At 38.3% G+C, this 23487-nt stretch overlaps 3 protein-coding genes across 4 annotated transcripts in view; 2 read left to right on the forward strand and 1 right to left on the reverse strand.

Moving 5' to 3' along the window:
- The window catches only part of LOC141911032 (uncharacterized), a 43820-nt gene extending 40402 nt beyond the window's left edge, over positions 1-3418 (forward strand). For both annotated transcript variants that reach the window (XM_074801978.1, XM_074801979.1), the window contains 2 exons: positions 472-631; positions 1360-3418. In XM_074801978.1, coding sequence (XP_074658079.1) covers positions 472-631; positions 1360-1593 — 394 coding nt within the window. In that variant the 3' untranslated portion in view covers positions 1594-3418. The remainder of the gene's footprint in view (positions 1-471; positions 632-1359) is intronic.
- Positions 3419-9447: 6029 nt separating this feature from the next.
- LOC141910488 (FMRFamide receptor-like) lies at positions 9448-10548 on the reverse strand. Its single transcript, XM_074801180.1, has one exon. The coding sequence runs from the start codon at positions 10546-10548 to the stop codon at positions 9448-9450; it is 1101 nt and encodes a 366-aa protein (XP_074657281.1).
- A 5770-nt stretch (positions 10549-16318) lies between these two features.
- Positions 16319-17419, forward strand: LOC141910489 (FMRFamide receptor-like). The gene has a single exon (XM_074801181.1). The coding sequence runs from the start codon at positions 16319-16321 to the stop codon at positions 17417-17419; it is 1101 nt and encodes a 366-aa protein (XP_074657282.1).
- The last annotated feature ends 6068 nt before the right edge of the window (positions 17420-23487 follow it).

Here is a 23487-nt window from a genome sequence, read left to right on the forward strand (position 1 = left end):
AGCACTTTTGAGCCTTTTCACGTTACTCGAAGTACGGATCCGCCGCCTGCGAACGAGCCAGGAACATTTTTTGCATTCTATCGCTCCGATTTCATCAATATCTTTCAACTTAAAGTTTGATTCTTAGTATTTCCACCTCGATTTTCGATTTCATGATTTGCAAAAAGCCACTTTTTGGTGTTTGTCCCATTAATGAATTGATCAACATTTTCAGCAATCTTATTTGTTCCGCATACGTTCAAAAATTTTCAAATTTGATATCCGTTCTTGCCGGGTTTCTTATCATTAAAAAGCCTGTAATTAATTTATACTTCCCCATTTTTCACTTTCCTTTTGCCCTTCTATTGTATTTCTCATGAATCCGTACTCCAAGTATTTGAAAAGGCCCGAACTTCGCCGACACGCGCTTTCGAATACAGATACAGAAGTTCAATGAAATCAACATCGTTTTCTTTTCACCAATTGTTGCAGATATTATGACAAAGAAGAGAAGGCGGAAATTCCGCTTTCCGAAGCGATCGATTTAGGTTTACTGGAGGTCGAATACGACGACACCGACCCGGGAGAGTCGCAGTCCGTCACCAGAACGTATTCCGTCCATGGAGTAGTCGACCAGCGTAAAAAACAAAAGGTGACTTGAAAAACAAAACGAAAAATCAAAACTTTAAAATCTATTGACATAGAAGAATAAAATATGTTTTTACTTTATATATTGCCTAATGTTATGAATATGATATATTATCTAGGGTCCATGAAGTTATTTTGAATTCGAATAATATATCGACTTAATTGAATTGAATTGCCCGGGTACCAGTCTTACCGAGCTAGCCCTAATATTGATGACGTAGGGCGGCACAACGACTCGAAATTCATTATCAAATAACACAAGAACTCGTTGAATAGAATGATCTAATAGCCATGAAATACATTTCATTACAAAATGAACGCCAGAATTTATAATTGTAATTGCTATTTTCCTAACGCCAATATCGATGACGTAGTGCACACCGACGCACACAATACCTTTTGATTAATGCACAATAGTTAATCAATGTCTACCTAACATGGGCCAACATAAGACTTTAAATCCCACAGCTTTAACATTTCAATATTGAATTTCGAGTAGACAAATTTTTCGGTGGTTTATGTTAATCTATGTGTTAATTTTATGTCAATTTATGTTAATGTTATGTCAATGTCATGTCTTATTACTGCATCATGCACATTGTGACTTTTGGTAGTTCATGGGGTAACATCTTTAACTTTTTGTTTGGACAATTTGGTTCAAAAACCGGTCTAATGAAATTTTCCTCTAATCAAACATTAAGCATTTATTTCCACCGCTTGGTATCGCCACAGGTGTCGTTCGACGAAGCCATCCGCCTCGGGCTGCTTGACATGGACGAGGACGTCTACGTGAACAACGTCACCAAAGAGAAAATCGGCATCAGCGAGGCGATCCGGCGCGGTCTGATCAAAGCGAAAATCAGAATCGACGACAACAAGGAGCTGTTCGAAGAAGAGGAGAAACTGTTCAAAAGCAAAGTCGGCAAGCTGAAATCGCGAATTCTAGCCAGTTCGGTGTTTTATTAGAGATTCTCCTCATAAAACTTTTAACATCAATCATAAATGTGCTGAATCGCCTTGTATGAAATACCAGAATTTGTAGAAGATCCCGATCACTGACGTAGTTGATTTATATATGCAATTTTGATATTCTACCATAGAATGTTGTCGCCCTTTTTTATTCTCTGATTCACGTTGCTACAGTCTACAGTTAAACCTAGCCTTACGTAGCTTTTCGGCTGTACTTGCAAAAGCTAAATGAAAACTGGTTTGAGCTATACTTCGTATCGGGACTGTGAAACAGTGTCGCGCTGTCTTCCCAGTAGTGTTAAATTAATGTGAACAACGCTGATCTAGAAAACAGCGTTTTGACAATTTTATTAGTACTTTAACCAGAGATAGAAATAGCGTTCAAGCATCGATTTTAAATCCTTTAGTTTTAATTTCGCTTTTTTTCGAGTATCCTTTGCAATATTTTCGCTTTCGCTGTGACGAGGTCGGTTTCGCTTTTGGGTGTTAAGAATCTATTGGATTTCGATTAGAACCCGCCCGCGATATTGAGGCCTGAATTGTGAGGGTACTAAGTTCACCAACAAACTGCGAATAAATTATGCTCATCTCCCACCACAGCTGCGAGGGGCTCACCAAGAAACCATTTGACTGTCTGTTCAAGTTACTCACTCCCAACACTGCTGTGAGGGTGTTCTTTAAGATCCCAGATGCCTACTTTAGTCCCACACTCTTCGTTGTGAGGGTAGTTCACCTAGACACCTATGTGTCTGTTCAAGGCCACTCACTCCTACACAAATCGTGAGGGGAATTCACCACCTCCTCACCACACCTGTGAAGGATTACTTCAATTAGCTTCGTATCCGTTGTAGTTGTTCCACGGATGTAAGGGGTTCGCGAGGAATTCATTACGTTGCCCTGACCACAGCTTTGAGAGAAAGGAGATTGACCTCCATAGAACGGCTTTGATTCGTGGTTTGCATCGGGAATATGCTATCGAGCAACTGAGCAAAATTTAACCCCAGGCCGCTGACCGACTTCTGAATAACGTACATAACGTCAACGTTGTAAACTGAAACATTACATCGTTTCCTTTTTTTCGTTAAAGGATACAAATGAACAATATTTTGCTCGCCTAAAAATATTTTCTTGTAGTACTAAAGGATTTTTAATCGCATGTTTATCGACGGTCGCTTGAGCTTGAATTGTAAATATATAATTTGCCCGGTACCGAACGCCAAATATGTGATGTATTAGTATTTCTATCGCTATTGCATGTGAATATATCAAGTGATATTTATAATTGTATATTGACATATATAACAAACTGATTGTATATTGACATATATTACAAACTGATATAAATCAAGATTCGACCTTTCTTCGAAAATGTTTAGTTCGTTGTTGTGTATTAATTGCATACATTATCTGCGAAAAAGGGAAAACTTAAAAGAAAATGAACCGTAGATAATTAATGATGTAGATAGAAGGCCGCGCTGAAAAACGGTAAAACCTTTTGCCGGCTGAATAAAATAATCGGAAAACTACTGTTTAAAAGTCATAGGTCAAATCTCTACAAAAACAGTTTATTAGATATTCGGGATATTTAGATTATATTGAATAGTTTTTCGTGAAATGAAATCTTTGTGGTAAAGACTGTTGAATTATGTTATAAGTTTTTTGTTTTGGGTTTTTTTTTAGAATTTGTTTCGTCATTTTTCTGAAGGTAGCGAGGATCCTTTTCTACTACAGTATCCGAGCTGCTCTTGAAAAAATATTAGTTGATATTGTTAGTATAATACATTATATACCATATATTATATCGTATTACATCATCTTATACATTACATCATTATTACTAATATTATTATTATTATTATTATCATCTATATTTGATATTTATAAAAAAGAATTTAATAAAACTATACTATCGCTATCGCGCGTAACTGACAACTTGAGTTAGCGTTAAGTAAGTAACGAAAAACGGATGAATCTAAAATCTCTGTGACGCAGTCCAGTTAAGCAGGAATGTCCCCCTTCCCTACGAGTTTCCCGTGCCTTTTTAGTATCGGCTCGTGCCCGTTTTGAAAAATTAGTCTGTATTTCAATTGCACCAAAATTCTGAGAACCAATGGTCAAAATCACACTTTAATTGTATATAACGAAACCGTCGTGCAACATAATTGTCTAGTCTTATGAAATACAATTGTTACATCCGATAGACGTTTAATGTAGAATCGTTCACTCGGCACTAACGAGGATTTTGTTACAGGCCTAGCAGAGTTTTGTTAGGACCTATAGAAAGAATCGTTATATCGTTTTTTAAAGGCTTTGAAAGCATAATAATAATTTCTCTGCCCGCCCCAATATTCATATGCTACATAGTACGTCTATGTTGTTTGATGCAGAGGGTTCAAACTCAGCCCGTCACTTTGTGATATTCCTGCCAGTCTAGCCCTGAAATCAGCCGAATGTTTCTATACTACGGTCGTTATTGTGCGAGGCTTAGTTAAGGCTGAACGGTCGTTTCGCTTACTGAACCCCGTGCCGTGGTATTCAAAAACACCGGTAAATAGAACGTCAAACGACCATTGGAGGTTATCGCGGCACTTGTGGTAGACTGCATGTAGCAAACCAGACAATTACCTAAATAGCGACTCAGTCGGATACACTGCTGTTTCCTTGCGCTGTTGCGGATTGACTTGTAACCGTCGCGTCGAACTGTATGATAATGATGAAGTACGTCAGGAACATACCGGTCAACTGGAAATGAGGAAAACAGGAACTACGGTAAGATTAACGATATATAGAAGTGTAAGTAAAACTACGTGCACTCACCGGGGCTCGAACCCCGGTCTCGTGCGTAGAAAACAAGCACGCCGATGAGGAGCGTACTCAAATACAAATACGGTGACCACCGAATGCCTCCAAGTTCACTCTTTAATCGATCATGCGGTTATGAAAACACCCAACATAGTATTTAAGTGATTATACAGGCAACCATTAGTCTAAATCTATCTTTTAGTTATGGAATTTGAAAAGCAACCAGTCCATAAACTGATAAGACAAACGTTCTCCACAATGCTTTTATGACTTTATTTCATTCCCTTGGTGAAAATTATCCGGTGGTTCTCAGACAGTTGTAAAGGAATTCGCCCCATTAGACCAACATAACTAGTCTACTTGTCCAGCGGTTATAATGTATAGCTCGTCCTATACGCGTACAATTTTTGAGGAAATAATTCCGCCAATTTGCTTTCAAATCGAAGCTGTGTTAGGTTCCTAAGTTATTCGTATAACCTACCGTCAAGAACGTATCCCTATTGATGACGAAGAATTTCCAGGCAGTGACGCCAATCGGTGGGCCTTGTAACCGGGCGACAAAAGTTGTAAACTGACGAATAGAAATGACGTATATACAAAAACGTATTCAATCCATACATAACATTGTTAATGATAAGTGGACGTCAAACTATGCATGCATGTATGTATGTATGTGTGTGTGTGTGTGTGTGTGTGTGTGTGCGTGCGTGCGTGCGTGCGTGCGCGCACGTACGTATGTATGCATGTATGCATGTTCCCTCCCTCCTTCCCTCTCCTCCTCTCCCCCTCTTTCTCTCTTTCTCTTGAGTCCATCGTGCAATGCTTACCTGTAAAACTTGCATGGTCGAAAGATGTTCATTCGAATTTAGATTCAGATCGTGAATCGACTCGACCAGATCGTGCGCCTTGAAAAATAGAAACCAGAAACGACGTTTAATCTAATGATTCATATAGGGATATAATAAAGAGCTCGTGGGCGGGAATTTGTATGAATTTATGCAAAGAATAGTATGATTATGTTATCTAAATCGCAGATAATTGAGAAGATAAACGAAACAATCAACGTTCATTCTATGAAACTAACTTAACCATTTTGAAAGTCTATCTTTTATTTCAGGCTACGAGTAAAAATTGCTTAGTAATCTGACATACCAATACGGCAGCCATTACCACCCTTCCGTGACGTAATGTTGCAGTATTCATGGACAAGGTTCTTACAAACATATAATGAGCAGTTAGATTGTCCCATCTAGGTTTTATTCCTCTGCGTTGGATGTGGGAACACAACATTGTCATTCCGATGGCGCGATGTGGACCCATCCTACAGCATGGCACCTGTATGAACGCCATTTTAAGGGGAATGTGGAGCTCCTCAATGGGATGCTGACACCACCAGAGGGTGCAACAAAATACTGGGTCATTCTTAGTGAAATTCAGTTCATAGAAATAGAAAGTTGAAGTTGAATTTCAGGCTTCCAAGTATGAAAATTATCAAACGAGTCATCGGATAGATTGCCATTCTCACGCAGTCAGCAGTTGGTAAATATTTCACTGACAATTGATTTACTACTAAGAAAAGTTGAATTTAGTTTTTATGTATAGAGAAATCGAAACGCGGTAACCCAGTGCCACTAGCGATCCTGGCGGATTATCGCTGAATCCTCGCTTCAGTAGCTCTGCCGGTATCACTTTACCCCGAGGTGATTACGTTCATAACGATGTTATGGACGCGAGGGTAGGCTAGTTGCGGGCAAGCATAGCTTGATATCGGTGGTTACCATTGGCTTGCAACAGATTATTGATGTTTTGTACTTACACTGTCATTGAGGGTGATTCCATCGAACAGCGTCATTCCAACTAAAACGCACATCAGTAGAATCCAATAAATATGCGATAAGATTACGAACGCGCCCGACGACAATCGAAAATGCCAAATAGTGTTGTACATGACGCACATCAACCCGACCAGACCGCACATAGTCGTGTTCAAATTATACAACTGTTGGATAGTGTCGATATGCGCCACCAGGTGGCACAATCTCTGGTGATCCTTGCGATGTTGTTCTAGATTGCGAAGCAGTGTGCGCGGGTCATCGGTCATCTCTTCGACGAATCGGCTGTTCAAACTGCGGAATGCGGTGACGGCGCATTGAACGGACAGATGATTGAAGAAAGATGTCATCACCCAACCGGCGCTCATGTACACGTTTATGATAACGCAGCCGATTCTCAAGAACCATTTCAATCCGGGCGACGCGTCCTTTAACCAAAATACCGGTGATAATATGTTGCCTCCGGAGAGCGTGCCGTTTTCGAACGGTTCGATGGTTATGTACGTCGCGAAGGCCGTGTTCAAGAGTACGAACAACCAAGCTATCGTGGTCGACCGAATCGAACATCCGACGCCCTTCTCGAACGAGCACGCCTCCTTACACTTGATCGTTTCGAAGACACTCTGTAATTCGATGATCAGCGACGGTGCTAGTTTCTTCCAGCGCCAAATTACGAAACAATACGTGAAGTTGAACGCGACCCAAAAACAGTAGATCAGTCCTAAAATGGCAAACATGGTGAACTGGTCGAACGCGACGATTTTCGTGTCGGCAGCGAAACGAGCTAACGTCAGCCACCCGCAGGCCAAACACGCGATTACGCAGTAGATTTCGTTAGCGGTTATACAGCGAATAGCCGACGATCCCCCGTGACGATCGTGGTACAGACCGAGCATCCGCATGCTGATCAAAATCGGTCGAAATACGGGGTAAATCGCCGTTTTTGTGTAGACCGTACCCGCGCCGATGCCGCCTCCATTTTTGCGCTTCGAAGATTCCGATTGCTGCAACCGTTGCTGCTGCTCGGAAACGTCCAACGTAATTGCGTGGTCGTTGGTTTTCAGCACGAGATCCGACGGCGAAATTCTGATCGACATTTTTTTCGTTCGCGTTCACGATTCTGCGGTGAAATCTAAAATATCTCCAATACAGCTCTGACAATCCGATTAGTTTCTACGATATGTAACTTCGGTGTAATGTCGAATTAGCGAATATTCTGGATTTCAAAAAGTCATTTGACGTGATAAAAAACCTTTTGAGATCAATTGAAATAAGATTAGACCGAGTCTATGTGGTTTATATATATAAGAGACCAACGCCATTGAAGACTAACGATGCAAATCATCTAAAACTAGACCTGATCGTTGAAGATGTTTTTGAGAATAAAAAACCCCTGAAGATTTAACCCGAAATATCAGTTTCATCTGAGTTATCGTCATCGAATTTGTATAAAGTGGGTCATTTATATGCTCGTGAATGACCCAGAATATCCATGTTTGAATATATCGGGGTCATTTATATACAAAAATGACCCACAAGGTCCAAAATTGATAACGATAACTAGTTGAAACTGGTCTTATTTTCGTTATTAAACGTCGATAGTGTGGGTCTAAAATATACCTTACCGAGCCCATTCAACCGCAGCCTGCCAAGTCGATTAGCAATGTGTCGAATCGTTTTGTATGAATTCACGCGGTTTTAGTTGTGTAAATTGTAACTCGGCACCGCGTATTCAGTCCGTCACCGATAGCGCTCGGCGGAAGTTGACGGCCGTGTTTGTCTTCGCTACCCCCCTTCGTTTATTTATCGAAGTCATGAATTCCCATGGGTGCGTCATTTTTGTAATGATTAACGTATCATGTCATCCCGGTGCGCGTGTTTGCTTTGAGGTTGCGCCAACACGCGTTTAGCGCGTGTCGTAAATTGTTTATTTGTGAAATAGGTTTTGATTGATTTGTATCGCTGTTCTATGGAGCGTATGAAAGGTCACTGCCATTAGAGTAGAGCTACAGAATATAAACCATAGAAAATAAAAACTGATCTGCCTGCCGCAAAGATAAAAAAGTGATCGTCAACTCATCTCAACTGAACAAAAATACCAAAGATACGGGAATTAATTTCGCAAAAATCGTTTTTGATACCGAATTTTTATTTCACGAATAAGTGATATGATATACGAACATGATGAACGATACTGAGATCCTATTTTGACAGTATTGGTAAATAAAAACACATCCTCCTTCGGCAGGGATTCGAACCTGATGGCATCGATAGACATAGCCACGGTACGAAACCCTGCCACACAAGACCGGTTGCGCAGTTACATGCGCAGGTTTACCGTCCGAAAACTCGCGGCGCCAATCAGATTGTTGGTTGTACAATCGCTGAGGTACATTTCACGGAAGAGCGGTACATTGAAGAGCCAATGCTAATATAAACAGGATATCTAATTGGCTAATAATGACATCATCTAAGCTGCACAGTTAGTTAGTACGTAACGAATGTAGCAGCTACTCGATCTAGTGTGGCAGGGTTTCCTAGCGTGAAGAAAGAGGTTGATAAACACAATGTTTTATAGGGTGACGAATAAATTGATGTAATATTCATCACATTTTTCATTGCAGTGTCCCGTATAATTTTCATAATTACTCGGTAGTGATATTGATATTGTCATTGACATTGATATTGATATTGACATTGATATTGGTATTCATATCGATATCGATATTGGTATTGATATTGGTATTGGTGCTGATATTATTACTGATATTGGTATTGATATTGATATTGATGTTGATATTAGTATCGATACTGGTATTGAATGGTAATGCCAAAGATGATTGACGAATTACAGTTCATTAAAGTTTCATTGAAGATCGTACTTAAATTTGGTTTTTTGGGTGTAAATATGAAAGTGATAAGGTAAAAGGGTTTTAGTTACTGTATGAACATATCATTTTAACGAACACTGGTAGATAATCTGATAAATTCTGCTACTTTTACTGAAGTCAAAATATGTAAAATTCAAGTGTGGTACTATCTAGTCGGTGTTTCTAGTGGAACCAGTACATTTTCCATTGAACCGCATTATGATAAACCCGTCGCAGGCTGTCGCGAGAATTATGATTGGTTTCATACAAATGACAACTGTGCAAATGGACACAGCTAGGCCACGTTCAAAGCCACTATAAATGACCGTTTAGCCAGGTATTTAGGTTTACAAACGTTTAATTATATATAACATCTCATTGAGCTGATGTCGAAACTTCTTTCTCGACGCGACGTAAACGAAGAAATTCGCCGACGCCGAACATTTCCTCGTCAGATCTTTCGCGAAGTCCATGTAATGGCCGATGCCGGATAGAAGCGAGCCCCTCAAACCGTTTTTATAGATAAGATAGTTGTTTACCATACCGGACATGAGTAGGGAACGTTTAACCAAATAGATACAGCAGATTATCACTAAAGCGATCGTCAAACTACGTTCGTCTTTATTCCTAGAAAGAATAGTCGATGACGTCATGTGTTTTCGGGTATTCGTGGTAGATTTGAGTATTTTGATTATGTTTGCCGTTAACACGAGAACGGTGGCGGATGGGACTATATGAAACACCGGCGTGTACACGAATAGCATATATAAACGATAATTTCGACTTCTATTGAACGCCGTTATTCGTATGGACCATCGCTCGTGCCCGGTACACGGATTCGTCGATCTCTTAGCCCATTTCTGAAAGAACCACGGACAAGAAATGGCCGCCATTATGATCGTTATTCCTATTGCGTTGTAGCGAGCCCGTTTTAAAGAAATTAGCGCGCTCGCTTTCAAAGGCCAACGTACTACGATAAATCTATCAACAGCTATGATTAGAATTAACAAATCGGCCGCACCAGAAAAGTAGAATCTGATCTTCTGCGTGTACGGGTATGTTCGTTTAATTAAGTGGTTGAATTGTAAGGTATGGTCGAGCAGTAACGTATGACTGTACAGTTTATTTTGAAAGTCGAATAACAGATACGATGCGCACATACAAGCGTCTAGAATAGCCAGATATTTCAGATAGAAAATACTCGTATTTTTCCCGTTATCTTTGCGAAGAATCGCGTAGGACAAAACGTTAAGGAAGACGCCGAAAGCGGCGACGCTCGCGACGACCCAGTTCGCGACCTGATAGAAAGCGTTCACGTGAAACGGTTTGTAATCGGAATGGTGGATGTATTTGCATCTGGGATGCGGTTTGAAGCCGCCGATTACTGCAGTGACACCGGTAACAACGGTAACATTGAAGCTCAAACTCGCATTTATATGAGCTGCCATCGATCGTCTGCTCCTGAATACAGTCTGCTCACGAATATTCAGCCACCAAGACGGGTCATAGTCACAGTCCGCACCGCCTCAAACTCTATCGATGGGCGATGTAGTTCCTTTTCGCTTTTCACGAAATTTCTCCGTTTGAGACTAAGTCCGGACGACTGTAGTCGCATTGATACTCGAACTTGCGTTTAAATGCCCCGTACATAAACGCCAATTACGAGCGTTCATGTTATGCGTGGCAAAGCAGAATCGATTCCATACAAAACCGATATAGCTCTATATTTTTGAGAAGGTCGTCGAGATTTATATCGGCAAATTCAGATTAGAAAGTTTTTTCCAAACATCATAGATTTCTAAGAAATTTTTATAGAGTAAAATCATGGAACGATTTCCTTTTTTAAGTAGCTCAGGTAAACGTTGATAGTCACCAACGAATCCAATTGATTATATCATGTAAGTCAAGAATTTACGAAGGCATATTGGAGCTCAGTATAGGATAAGGCGTAATAACCACGTTAGCTGTTAGTTTTGAGTGGCAAATGGGTTCGAGTCCTGCTGCAAAGGCGTGAAACGTCGTGAGGTTGAATGAATATTTCGGCAGATAAGAATGATCGGGTTAGTCTCGGAAAAGCAAGATTCAAGCGACGTAAGACAACAAAGACAACAAAGCAAACATACAAAACTATTGTTACGTAGAGGAATTTACCGATATTTATCATGTTATCAAATACGCTTCATTAAAACCACGCAGGCCCATAGTAAATTTAGAAATAAGCGACGAACATTCAAGAAGCAAAAAAGTTACCAATAAGAAAATGCTTGATTTTATCATTACGAAAAAGGTGGCAAAATACTTTACCCATTTTAACTGATTTGTCGCAGGGAGGTGCAAAAATATATTTTCTACATCGGATTAAAGGGTTTTCGCGGTACCCATCTGATACGAGCAAGTGGGTGGTGTGGGCGAGTGGTTAAAGCAATCTTCTCATCTATGTACTTCAAAACAATTAACTAAATTTGAGTCCAGATATTCTGGGAAAAAGCTACTAAAACATTTCATTGCAGGAAATCGAGGTTGTAACGAGGCGATTTCCTCGCTTTTGTCGAGATATATTAATGCTTTTTCTTTTTATTACATAAACGCTTTTTTATTTTGCGCGTAAATTGTGTATTGCGTTTTTTGACGAAAGCGGCGAATGTATTCAGGCGGCAAAACCTGGGGCCCCAGGTTTTGTCCGCTATTGTCCTGATACGTCCTGTAATGTCCAAGAAAGTAAGTGTGTAATTGTATTTTCAGATCAAAGGTCGAAAGGTCGAGCTTCACTCAATCGTTCTCCCTTCCATCTGAAAAAAAAAACAATTATACACTCTTATATTTATTTGAAAAAATAGAAAAATATTAAAGTAATCAAAATTTTCAATAAATAAAAGTGTCAATAGAATATCAATATTTTGAAATATGAAAAGTGTGAAAAAAATGTGAGTAAATAATTTTAGATTTTCACTGAAAACATAGAAAAATATATGATTTTAAAAAACAAAAAGTTATAATATGATTTATATTTTGATTTTATCATCCAAGAATTCTTAAAGAATTATCAAAGAAACTAAGAAACTAAGAATTCTTAAAGAATTCTCAACAATTCGAAGTCTTCCCTCTCATCCCTAATTGTCATTAATAGCTTTCAATATGAAAAGTGTGAGTAAAGTGTGAGTAAAATAATTTAGATTTTAAAATATTAAAAGTGTTAATAGAATAATTTGTAAATGTATTGTTATTGTGGAGGTAATATGAAATGAAAATAAACGATACTGTCATTAAAAGTTTATATAAATCTGCGATATTAGTATCTCATTGTGAAATATAAAATAGATATCTGAATTCTAAAATAAACAGAAATAAATTTGAATTTAAATGATACAATAAAATTGTTATCAATCATATTTGCATCTGAAATTATAATTGATTTTGTTGCAAGTCAAGATTCTATACCTCTTAACAATGTAATTCCTTTGAAATATTAACTTTTTATGATAGTTTCCATTTAATTTTTTACAATGTTTTAGTAAATTTTATATTTTGATTTAATAAATCTTTTGAAATATTTTCATTATAAAAATATAATGCAGCCAATATTAAACCTCCAGCTACTAAATTTTAAACATATACATATATTATTTTTCAATCATTAATTTATAATATATTTGAAACATATAAGCTTAAGATTTAAGATTCAAATTTAATATTCGATATATATTTTAAAATATCAAACTGTTATATATTTGAAATACATAATTTGAAATTTACCAAGATTCGAATGTAATATTTCATTAATTATTCTTAAATATTAAACTTTTATATATTAGAAACATATAATTTTATGATTTAATTTTTAAAATTTAATTAATTGTAATTCTAACATAAAACTTGTATATATTAGAAACATATAATTTCATGATTTCATAATTTATTAATTATCATTTTAATATACAAATTTTATATATTTGAAACATATGATAGTATTTCAGATTTAATTCTAATATTTTGATATTTTTGATATGTTTCACTTTTATATATTTGAAACATATAATCTAGTATTTCAACTTAATCTATTTTCAATATAGAATCATTACTCCTTTCATATTTTTTATGTTTAATTGTTTGATAATGCTTTGATTTATGTGCTTTTAAATATTTACCTCCACGATAAGAATACATTTTTTATTAGGATTGCATCTTTTCAATTCATTATTTAAACTACATTGAATTGCAATGTCTTTAAAAGATTTACTATTTTTTTAATCACATTGAATTCCAATATTTTATATATGTTCATCATCAATAATTTGTTAATCATCAAAATTGAAATATTTTAAATGTCATTCTTTAATTTTTAGGTTTATCAAATCATCACCTTTTGAAAGTATTATATTAATTTTTGTTTCATTAAAAGGAATTTCAAGAATACCTATTATGTTTTCATCGAAATTACCTTTAGAATTTAACACTGTACTAAATATTTTATGATTTCTAATACCATAATCTAAAGTATCTATTAGTTCAATAATTAAATATGTTTCATTTAATAGTAATTGATTAAACATAATGATATTATCAATTTCATATTGTCTTCCATACACTAGATTTTTTTGCTGAGATATAGTTTTTAATGTAAAAAAGTGAAAATCAGTTATTAGCTTCTTTTATTTCAATTTCGAATTCGGTTAATTTCTAATTTTCTTTTTTTCTAATTATTTACTCACTCACCAATTTACTCAATTAACCTGTTCTCCTCTGTATATATTCCCCTGTTTGTAACCTATATCTCACACCTGAGGATGATCTCTAGGGTGAGATCGAAACGTCGTGTCTTATAAATATTTTAGATCGAATAAATAAATTCTTGTTTTTAAATTCTTTTAATCTGTAGATAGTGTGTTTTTATCTTATTATCCGTTCACCACGTATGAGTGTGGTTACCGTTTCTCTTAGTTTCTTATTTTTCTTTAATAATTCTTTAAGAATTCTAGAATGATTATATTAAAATCCAAGTTATATTATAACTTTTTATTTTGTAAAGTCAATTATTATCATATATTATCATATATTTCATTAAGTATTTTATAAATATCATATGTTATTTACTCCTCATTTATTTATTATTTTTCTCCTTTATTTTGTAAAAAGTATTAAAAAATATATTTTTATCAACTCGTTATTGACTCGTTACTTTTAATCAATTATTTTATTATGTTTTCAGTAAATATCTAAAATCATTTTGCTCACACCTTACTTACACTTAATATATTCCAAAAGATATTGATATCTTATTAAATTAACACTTTTATTTATCAAAAATGTTGATTATTTTAATATTGTATCTTTTACACATAAATATTAGAGTTAGTGCATAATTGTATTTTCAGATTGAAGGGAGAAAGGTTGAGTTAAGCCCGACATTTCGACCTTTGATCTGAAAATACAATTATACACTTACTCAATAAGACCAAAACACGATGATATTCAATAGTTGTTCTTTGTTATTGTGAGTCCAAAACCAGAATGATCCGTTGTGGTGATGGATTCTCCGCCAATGTTATGGTCGCGTATATCTACCAGTGCTGTGAATCCGGGTTGGGTTCTCCAACTAGCGTTGTGGTAATAATTCCTCTCGTCGATGTTGCGAGGGACACTCTCTTAGGTCAGATCCCAGTCCTTGGTTTTGACTTCTTACACGGCTCCCAGATATAACAAAACAATTTCTTAAGTTATCTTTCGTTTATTTCTTCTTCCCAGATGTATCCAGATCATTCCCCGGAGCTCCCGTGTTTACTGAAACCTCCCTATTTATATTACTTTCTCTTTTGTAACGTGTGCAGGTCCTCTTCCACACATGGCTTGGAATTCATGGCTTGTGATGTATTCATACGTCACAACATTCCTCCCATCCATGTATGGGCGATGACGTATCTGCACACGTCACAATTTTCTATAAATATATTTTTGCACTCAACAGAGTCAATGGCCGCACCATATTAGGTTTACTTACGTAGACACATACGTCACTTTCAGACTTGTTTATTTGTATTTCTTCTATTTATGTTTATGTATGACGTACGCATCAACGCAGGTTGTCTGGGAATAACAACACTAGCCATGAACTCCAGCTTCCGTATATTTATCTAAACTACTAAACTATCAGCACAACAGATCCAGATTTACGACCGATCATAGACCTTCTTGGGTTTGGCTCCACCTCCTTGGACAAGGCAACCGATTGGTGGATAGAAACCGAGCTAAGGTGGAGGTTTGCCCAATAATTTGGTCCACTAATAGACGGAATTTCGGGTGAAGCAGTTTCCTTTAACATTAATCATAACACACTCAAATGAGATGTCACGTCAAGTTTCTATAATAAACGAAGACGTGTCTACTCCGATTTCGAGTGAATGAATTTATTCCTAAAATAGTTAATGTACTAAAAAGTCTGATATTCATATAAAATTAATTATGATATCTAACTAGGAAATATCACACTGATAAAAATGATGCTCTATAATGTAATATAAATCTCTAATCAAAATGGATAAATCGTAAAGGATGATTCAGTGATGGTTACAGAGAGAAGGGGACGGAGAACTGGTGGACCTAGCAGTGGCTGTTGCAAAAGAAAAGTTTGCTGTTGTAGCTAAGTTTTATCGGAGGCTTGGTCCATTTCGACCGCATTGTACGATTGGAGGAAGTTCGAAAATGTGATAAAAATGTCCAGATCATAAAATACAGAGATTTGTCAAGACTGCATATCGATTTCGGCTGTGGACATTACGATTAAGGAAAATAAAATCTGATTTGACAGGATAATTTCGCCTCAGCTGAAATTTTGCTGAAAGATGCGCGTATATACATAATGTCTAATGTTCATAATCGTTCCAAACATACGAGCTCATAATCGATGATATTGGCCGATGACTAATGACGTATATCTGGAAAGCAAATAACAAAAAAAGAATTAAAATTAATTTCGACTTAAGAAATCTATAAAGATTAGAATTTGTTCTGACCATACGTATATAGATTTCAACGTATATAAATTGTAGCTATAATAGTTTTGTTAGAAATTGATTCTACTCATCCGCGCATATTGTGAGCGCTCATTATTGAGGTCTTTATTACGGAGTGATAAACGTGAGTTCGGGTTTAAATACGACCACGGTCGTCGGGACTTCATTTCATCGGATAAGCTACGCACAAAAGAAACACAATCGGTTTTCAATGGCAGTTCAGATAAACGTGAGTTTGACCGTCAATGCTACCGATGTCACCGGTGTCACTGCAGTAAACGGCGGCTTCAAACCGCATCCCAGATGCAAATTCATCCACCATTCAGATTACAAACCGTTTCACGTGAACGCTTTCTACCAGGCGTCGAACTGGGTCGTCGCGAGCGTCGCCGCTTTCGGCGTCTTTCTTAACGTTTTGTCCTACGCGATCCTTCGCAAAGATAACGGGCAAAATACAAGTATTTTCTATCTGAAATATCTGGCTATTCTAGACGCTTGTATGTGCGCGTCGTATCTGTTATTCGACTTTCATAATAAACTGTACAGTCACACGTTACTGCTCGACCATACCTTACAATTCAACCACTTCATTAAACGAACATACCCGTACACGCAGAAGATCAGATTCTACTTTTCTGGTGTTGCCGATTTGTTAATTCTAATCGTAGCCGTTGATAGATTGATCGTAGTACGGTGGCCTCTGAAAGCGTGTGCGCTAATATCTTTAAAACGGGCTCGCTACAACGCAATAGGAATAACGATCTTAATGGCGGCCATTTCTTGTCCGTGGTTCTTTCAGAAATGGACTAAGAGATCGACGAATCCGTGTACCGGGCACGAACGATGGTCCATACGAATAACGGCGTTCAATAGAAGTCGGAATTATCGTTTATACATGCTATTCGTGTACACGCCGGTGTTTCATATAGTCCCACCCGCCACCGTCGTGGTAATAACGGCGAACATAATCAAAACTCTCAAATCTACCGCAAATACCAGAAAACACATGACGTCATCGACGACTCTGTCTCGGAATAAAGACGAACGTAGTTTGACGATCGCTTTAGTGATAATTTGCTATATTTATTTGATTAAACGTGCCCTGCTCATGTCCGGCACAGTAAACAACTTTCTTGTTTTTAAATACGGCCCAAGCGCCTCGGTTCTATCCGGCGTCGGCGCGTACATGGATGGCGCGAAAGATCTGATGAGGAAATGTTCGGCGTCGGCGAATTTCTTCGTCTACGTCGGGTCGAGAAGGAAGTTCCGACATCGGCTCAAGGAGATGTTTTTGACGATTAAACGTTTTTGAGCCTAGAATATCTGGCTCGACGAGATGGCGTCTTTTTGTGGCTTTGAATGACCAACGCGTAATAATGCGCCTTTCACATTTAGATCACGATCAATGATTGACGTAAATAGAATATCTAGTGTCGGGTGGTTTTTTCTTCTGGTGCTTTATCTTTATCATCGTCATTGTTGTAGAGGCTTATAAAACTTTGGAACATGCGGCCGATTCATTTACAATTAAACTGACGACATCCGAGCTGTATCCGGATTGGAACGTCACGGTCGTCATCGGCTGATAGCTGAGGGCCTGACCGCATTCCAAATATTGGGAATCGATTTATTTCCATCGAAACATTGTCGATAATATGAAGCTATAAATATGTAATTTTCATTCAAGTCATCAATAAACTTTCAAGTTAGGTTTGTTTTTAGACACGTATTGTATCGTATCACTTGGTTGGGGTTTTTTTAGTCATCAGCACCTGCAGTTCAAGAGTTTTGAGTTAAGATTTCACTCATAGTAAACTCATTGAAAATGAACTAACTCAGATTTAACTCTAAATCGCAACTGCATAACTGCATTCAGTGATGGTCGTAGTGATCAGGCCACGTAACTGAATATCCTGCAATCAATAAAGACGTAATCAATAAGATGAATACATGAAATATTGCAATATTTATTTCATTGAAGCGCAAATCAGAGTAATATGAACAGATATTACATCTGCTGTCTGTCACATCCTCTCCGTGCGACGTTTTGGTTTGTAATTTCGGTAACAATCAATTGATCAGTGAATGTCATGGCTGCATCATTTTGTTCAGTAAGTAATCTGCATTCAAAAATGAATAATGAATTAGCATAAATGCATGTTCGTGGCCCGTAATGTGGCGCCACCTACAGTGTTTTGTTATGCAAATGATTACGTGATGACGTGTTAGCAACGTTTCCGAGCGTCCGCGGAGCAGTTTTTCAGCATTACGCGAGCGTATGCTGAGTAAACTATCGCTCATAAATAAAAAAACAAAAGCAACTCTAGTAAAAATCGTTGTTTATTCCTGAATGCAAATACCTCACTGAACAAATTGATGCATAATAAAGGTAGATCAATCGATTATTAACGAACGGTTCAAAACGTCACACGGAGAGCCGATGTGACAGACAGTTATCAGAAAATTGTCTATGATGATATAACTGCTCGTATAATCCACAACCTGTGTCATTCACAAATTCCTCGCAGTGGATAAATCTAAACTTACAAGTATCCAATGTACGAAATATAATTTTCACAATCCCCACCGCCATCATCACCATCCCCGTATCCAACTCACTGTTGCTTCAATGCAGACCATCTAACGTTAGTTTTCTAATATGTATCGTTCATTCATTCATATGAATTCAGTAAAAATTCTAAAAAATAATTCGCAATATCTAAACACTAGTAGCGACACATATCGAATCGAGTGAGACTCACAATACAAAAATTCGTTCTTCGTGGATATAGAATAATCAGTCATTACATGATTTGAATACAAAATATACACTGTAAACAATATTGAGACATATTTGACTATACAGACGCGTAGCCATGCGCTAAAGGCGAGTAGCACACCATTGTGAGTTCTGGAATTTTTGTTGTTGACAAATTGTGCGATGCATTCCGGTGATTGTACACGTACATGACATTTTTTTCGTGGCGTTTTTATTGCTCGGAGAAAAATATAGTGTATACCCGGCGTATGTAGGCCTATAAACAAACACTATACGAACATTGAACATTGAATAATTGCATAGAACCATGAAAAACATGCGGTTTCAAGAAAAATTCAATGGACAAATTTTACAAGATTAAAACCGAAATCACGTACGCTTTCACAGCAAGGACGAAATACTAGGTCGATATTCAGTAAAATCATCGTATGATCCCAGATTGAGGGATTACGAGAGAGACTTATGTTTTTAACATGTCATAAGCGTTTAAATTGATGGCCACCATTTAACCATGGACTCCAAAACGTTTTAGAGTCCATGATTTCACCGAACACTAAATCGGCGCTAGGGTGGACAGACTGCATACGACTCCCAAACTGCGCCGTTCAAACTTCAATAGCGGGAGGAAAAACCGGATCCCGAAATCTAGCTTAAACGAATGCTCCCGCCAAATATTGTACAAACAAGATAGGGGTTATAATCTCAAAAAATATTATCATCATCCAATGATGATAATAAATCGTTTAATTGAATACGCGATATTTAGATGAAGGTTTAGTTAACATTTCCAGTTTTAGACTGACAACAAATAAATGATCACTATCTTCTATCCAATTCCATCGCATTGAAATCCGCAACCGGCTGATTTTCCGTCAAGCCTCGTCTATGTTTTTGGCGCACTCTGTGCACACTGCACCCGATAGCGATTAGAGTTACCAACCCTAACACACCTCCCAACGAGGCGATCACTGTGATGAGCAGTTCGTCCTCATTTGCGGTCGGAGTTGGCGGTTTAGGGCGAAGTGGTGCCGTTGCAGTTATGGGAGCTGATGTAGTTGTATGAGCCAATGTAGTTGTAGGAGCTGATGTAGTTGTAGAGCGTGTGTAGTTGTAGGAGCTAGTGTAGTTGTGGGAGCTGGTTTAGTTCTCGTAAAAGCTGGTGTAGTTGTAGTAGGAGCTGGTGTAGTTGTAGTAGGAGCTGGTGTATTTGCAGGAGCTGGTGTAGTTGTAGGAGCTGGTGTAGTTGCAGGAGCTGGTGTAGTTGTAGGAGCTGGTGTAGTTGCAGGAGCTGGTGTAGTTGTAGGAGCTGGTGTAGCTGTAGGAGCTAGTTTAGTTGTAGGAGCTGGCGTGGCACCAGCTTTAGTCGCCTGATCAAGACTTTGCGCTTCGAAATCGTATTTAACGACGCATTGTTTCGGAGTGCCTTCGTCCGACGCTTCTACATAAACGATAAACTCTCCGGCCAGTTTTCGATCAGTGGAACGACCGGCCACAGAATTCCGATAAAAACTGGACCGAAGAGGTTCACGCCGTACCTCCGACTGCAGTTGTTACCGTAATAACCAGTTTTACACTCGCACGTATTATTCATCAGTGCAGACGCCCGGGTTCTGGCACGGAGTCGAACACGTGGCCACGTCACACTTCAGCGATGAGTTCCACCCGCTGTCGCAGGCGCAAACATCGAAACCCGTGCAAATTCCTTGTCCTAGGAAATATAAGAGGCGATTTAGTACAATTTGGAGATTCTATAATAATAACAACATTAATAACGAGTTAGAATCCAAAACTGTACATAAACCAGAAGTCCAGAAATTCTGAGAAAAAGCTTCTCTAAAACATTTCATTGACGGAATCGAGGTTAAAGGCGATTTCCTTGCGTTTGAAGAAGGGAAGCTATCGGAGGTCTGATGGAGTGCTAGCAGTGGCTGTTGCAAAAGAAAAGTCGGCAACTTATGCCCTAGTTCAGTTTGATCGGAGGCTTAGTTTTTAAAATTTTTTAACACCCTCAACCCACTAAGCGCCACGCAGGGCATTATAAGTGGGTTCGATGTTTCTTTTTCCCAATGGGGGAGACCACAGAAGAACATTCGACCAAGGTTTGAACCCATAAACCCTGGATTGACAAGACCAGTGACCGGCGGCTTCGACCACTCGGCCACTGTGCCTCTCGGAGGCTTGGTCCGTTTCTGTCATGCACCGCGCGATTGGGTGAAAGTTCCAAATTTAATGAAAATGTCATGATTATTTAAAACAGGTATTTGCACACATTGCGTATTGATTTCGGCTTTTAGACATTACGATTATGAAAATTATTTATTTGGACATTTGGATCACGTACATTACGATTATAAAAATGAAATCTGATTTACCAAGATGAATTCGCCTCAGGTATTTCTGAAATTCTTCTGAAAGATCTGCGTATACGTATTTTTATTGTTCGTATATCGTCCAAACCGAACTCATAAAAATTAAGATTGGCTGATGACTATTGACGTATTTATCTAGTTAATTAAACAAAAAAAGAGAAAAAAAATATTCCATGACTCTGCTCACAAAAATCGACTTGAGAAATCGATAAAGTTTAGTAACATTTTTCTGGTTAGTATATATATAAATATAGATTTCCACTAAAAATATAGCTACGTACATCAGTTTTGCAAGAAATCGATTCTACTCATCTGCGCACATTGTGAGCGCTCATTATTGGTGTTTCTTTACGGAGTTTTAACGTGAGTCGGGACTTCATTTTATCGAGTAGTAACTCCACCAGAATGATGCAAAAAGAAAGCATTTTGCTCATTTCTAAGTTAAAGGCGATGTTGAATGTAAGTATGAAGAGTTTTGTCGGCTGACTTTTCAACAGCGGAGCAGACAAACTATCTGCAGTGAACGACAGACGACTATCTGTATTGAGGAGCAGACGACTATCTGTATTGAGGAGCAGAACGGCTACCTGTATTGAGGAGCAGACGACTATCTGTATAGAGGAGCAGAACGACTACCTGCATTGAGGAGCAGACGACTATCTGTATAGAGGAGCAGAACGACTACCTGTATTGAGGAGCACACAAATATCTGTATTGAGGAGCAGAACACTATCTGTTTTGAAGGGCAGACGACTATCTGTATTCAGGAGTAGACGAACGGTATTCGATGGAAGCTCAGATAAATGCGAGTTTGAGCTTCAATGCTACCGATGTCACCGGCGTCACTGCAGCAAACGGCGGCTTCAAACCGCATCCCAGATGCAAATTCATCCACCATTCCGATTACAAACCGTTTCACGTGAACGCTTTCTATCAGGCGGCGAACTGGGTCGTCGCGAGCGTCGCCGCTTTCGGCGTCTTCCTAAACGTTTTGTCCTACGCGATTCTTCGCAAAGATAACGGGAAAAATACGAGTATTTTCTATCTGAAATATCTGGCTATTCTAGACGCTTGTATGTGCGCATCGTATCTGTTATTCGACTTTCAAAATAAACTGTACAGTCACACGTTACTGCTCGACCATACCTTACAATTCAACCACTTCATTAAACGAACATACCCGTACACGCAGAAGATCAGATTCTACTTTTCTGGTGCAGCCGATTTGTTAATTCTAATCATAGCCGTTGATAGATTTATCGTAGTACGGTGGCCTTTGAAAGCGAGCGCGCTAATTTCTTTGAAACGGGCTCGCTACAACACATTAGGAATTACGATCTTAATGGCTGCTATTTCTTGTCCGTGGTTCTTTCAGAAATGGGCTAAGAGATCGACTAATCCGTGTACCGGTCACGAACGATGGATCACACGACTAACGGCGTTCAACCAAAGTCGGAATTATCGTTTATACATGCTATTCGTGTACGCACCGGTGTTTCATATAGTCCCACCCGCCACCGTTCTCGTGTTAACGGCAAACATAATCAAAATACTCAAATCTACCACGAATACCCGGAAACACATGACGTCATCGACGATTCTTTCTAGGAATAAAGATGAACGCAGTTTGACGTTGGCTTTAGTGATAATCTGCTGTATCTATCTGGTTAAACGTACTCTGCTCATGTCCGGAACGGTAAATAACTTTCTTGTTTATAAATACGGTAAAAGTGGCTCGCTTCTAGCCGGCATCGGTCCGTACATGGACTTCGCGAAAGATCTGATGAGGAAATGTTCGGCGTCGGCGAATTTCTTCGTCTACGTCGCGTCGAGAAGGAAGTTCCGACATCGGCTCAAGGAGATGTTTGAGACGTGTAAACGTTAATGGGCCTAGAATATCTGGTTCGATGAGATTTGGGTGTTTCGTGGCTTTGAATAACCAACACATAATAAAGTGCCATTTTCCACATTCTTAGGATCTGAAATAGTAAATCTAGCGTCGGGTGGTTTCACTTCAGTTGCTTCATTATTATTATAGTCGTCATTGTTATAAGGGCTGATTAAACATTGGAACACGCAACCGAAGCCTTTAATTCGCAATCAAACTGACAACATCTGAGCTGTATCAGGATTCTAACCCGTTAGCCTAGATCCTTCTCGGCCACCAATCCGACTGATGGTTTAGGGCCCGACTGCATTCCGAATATTTGGAGTCGATCTATTTTCATCAAC

This window comes from Tubulanus polymorphus, chromosome 9 (genome assembly GCF_964204645.1).
Source record: "Tubulanus polymorphus chromosome 9, tnTubPoly1.2, whole genome shotgun sequence".
NCBI lineage: Eukaryota > Metazoa > Nemertea > Palaeonemertea > Tubulaniformes > Tubulanidae > Tubulanus > Tubulanus polymorphus.

Excerpts from the sequence above, each read along its gene's own strand:
- LOC141910489 (XM_074801181.1), top strand. The coding sequence starts at position 16,319 with ATGGCAGTTCAGATAAACGTGAGTTTGACCGTCAATGCTACCGATGTC.
- LOC141910488 (XM_074801180.1), bottom strand. The coding sequence starts at position 10,548 with ATGGCAGCTCATATAAATGCGAGTTTGAGCTTCAATGTTACCGTTGTT.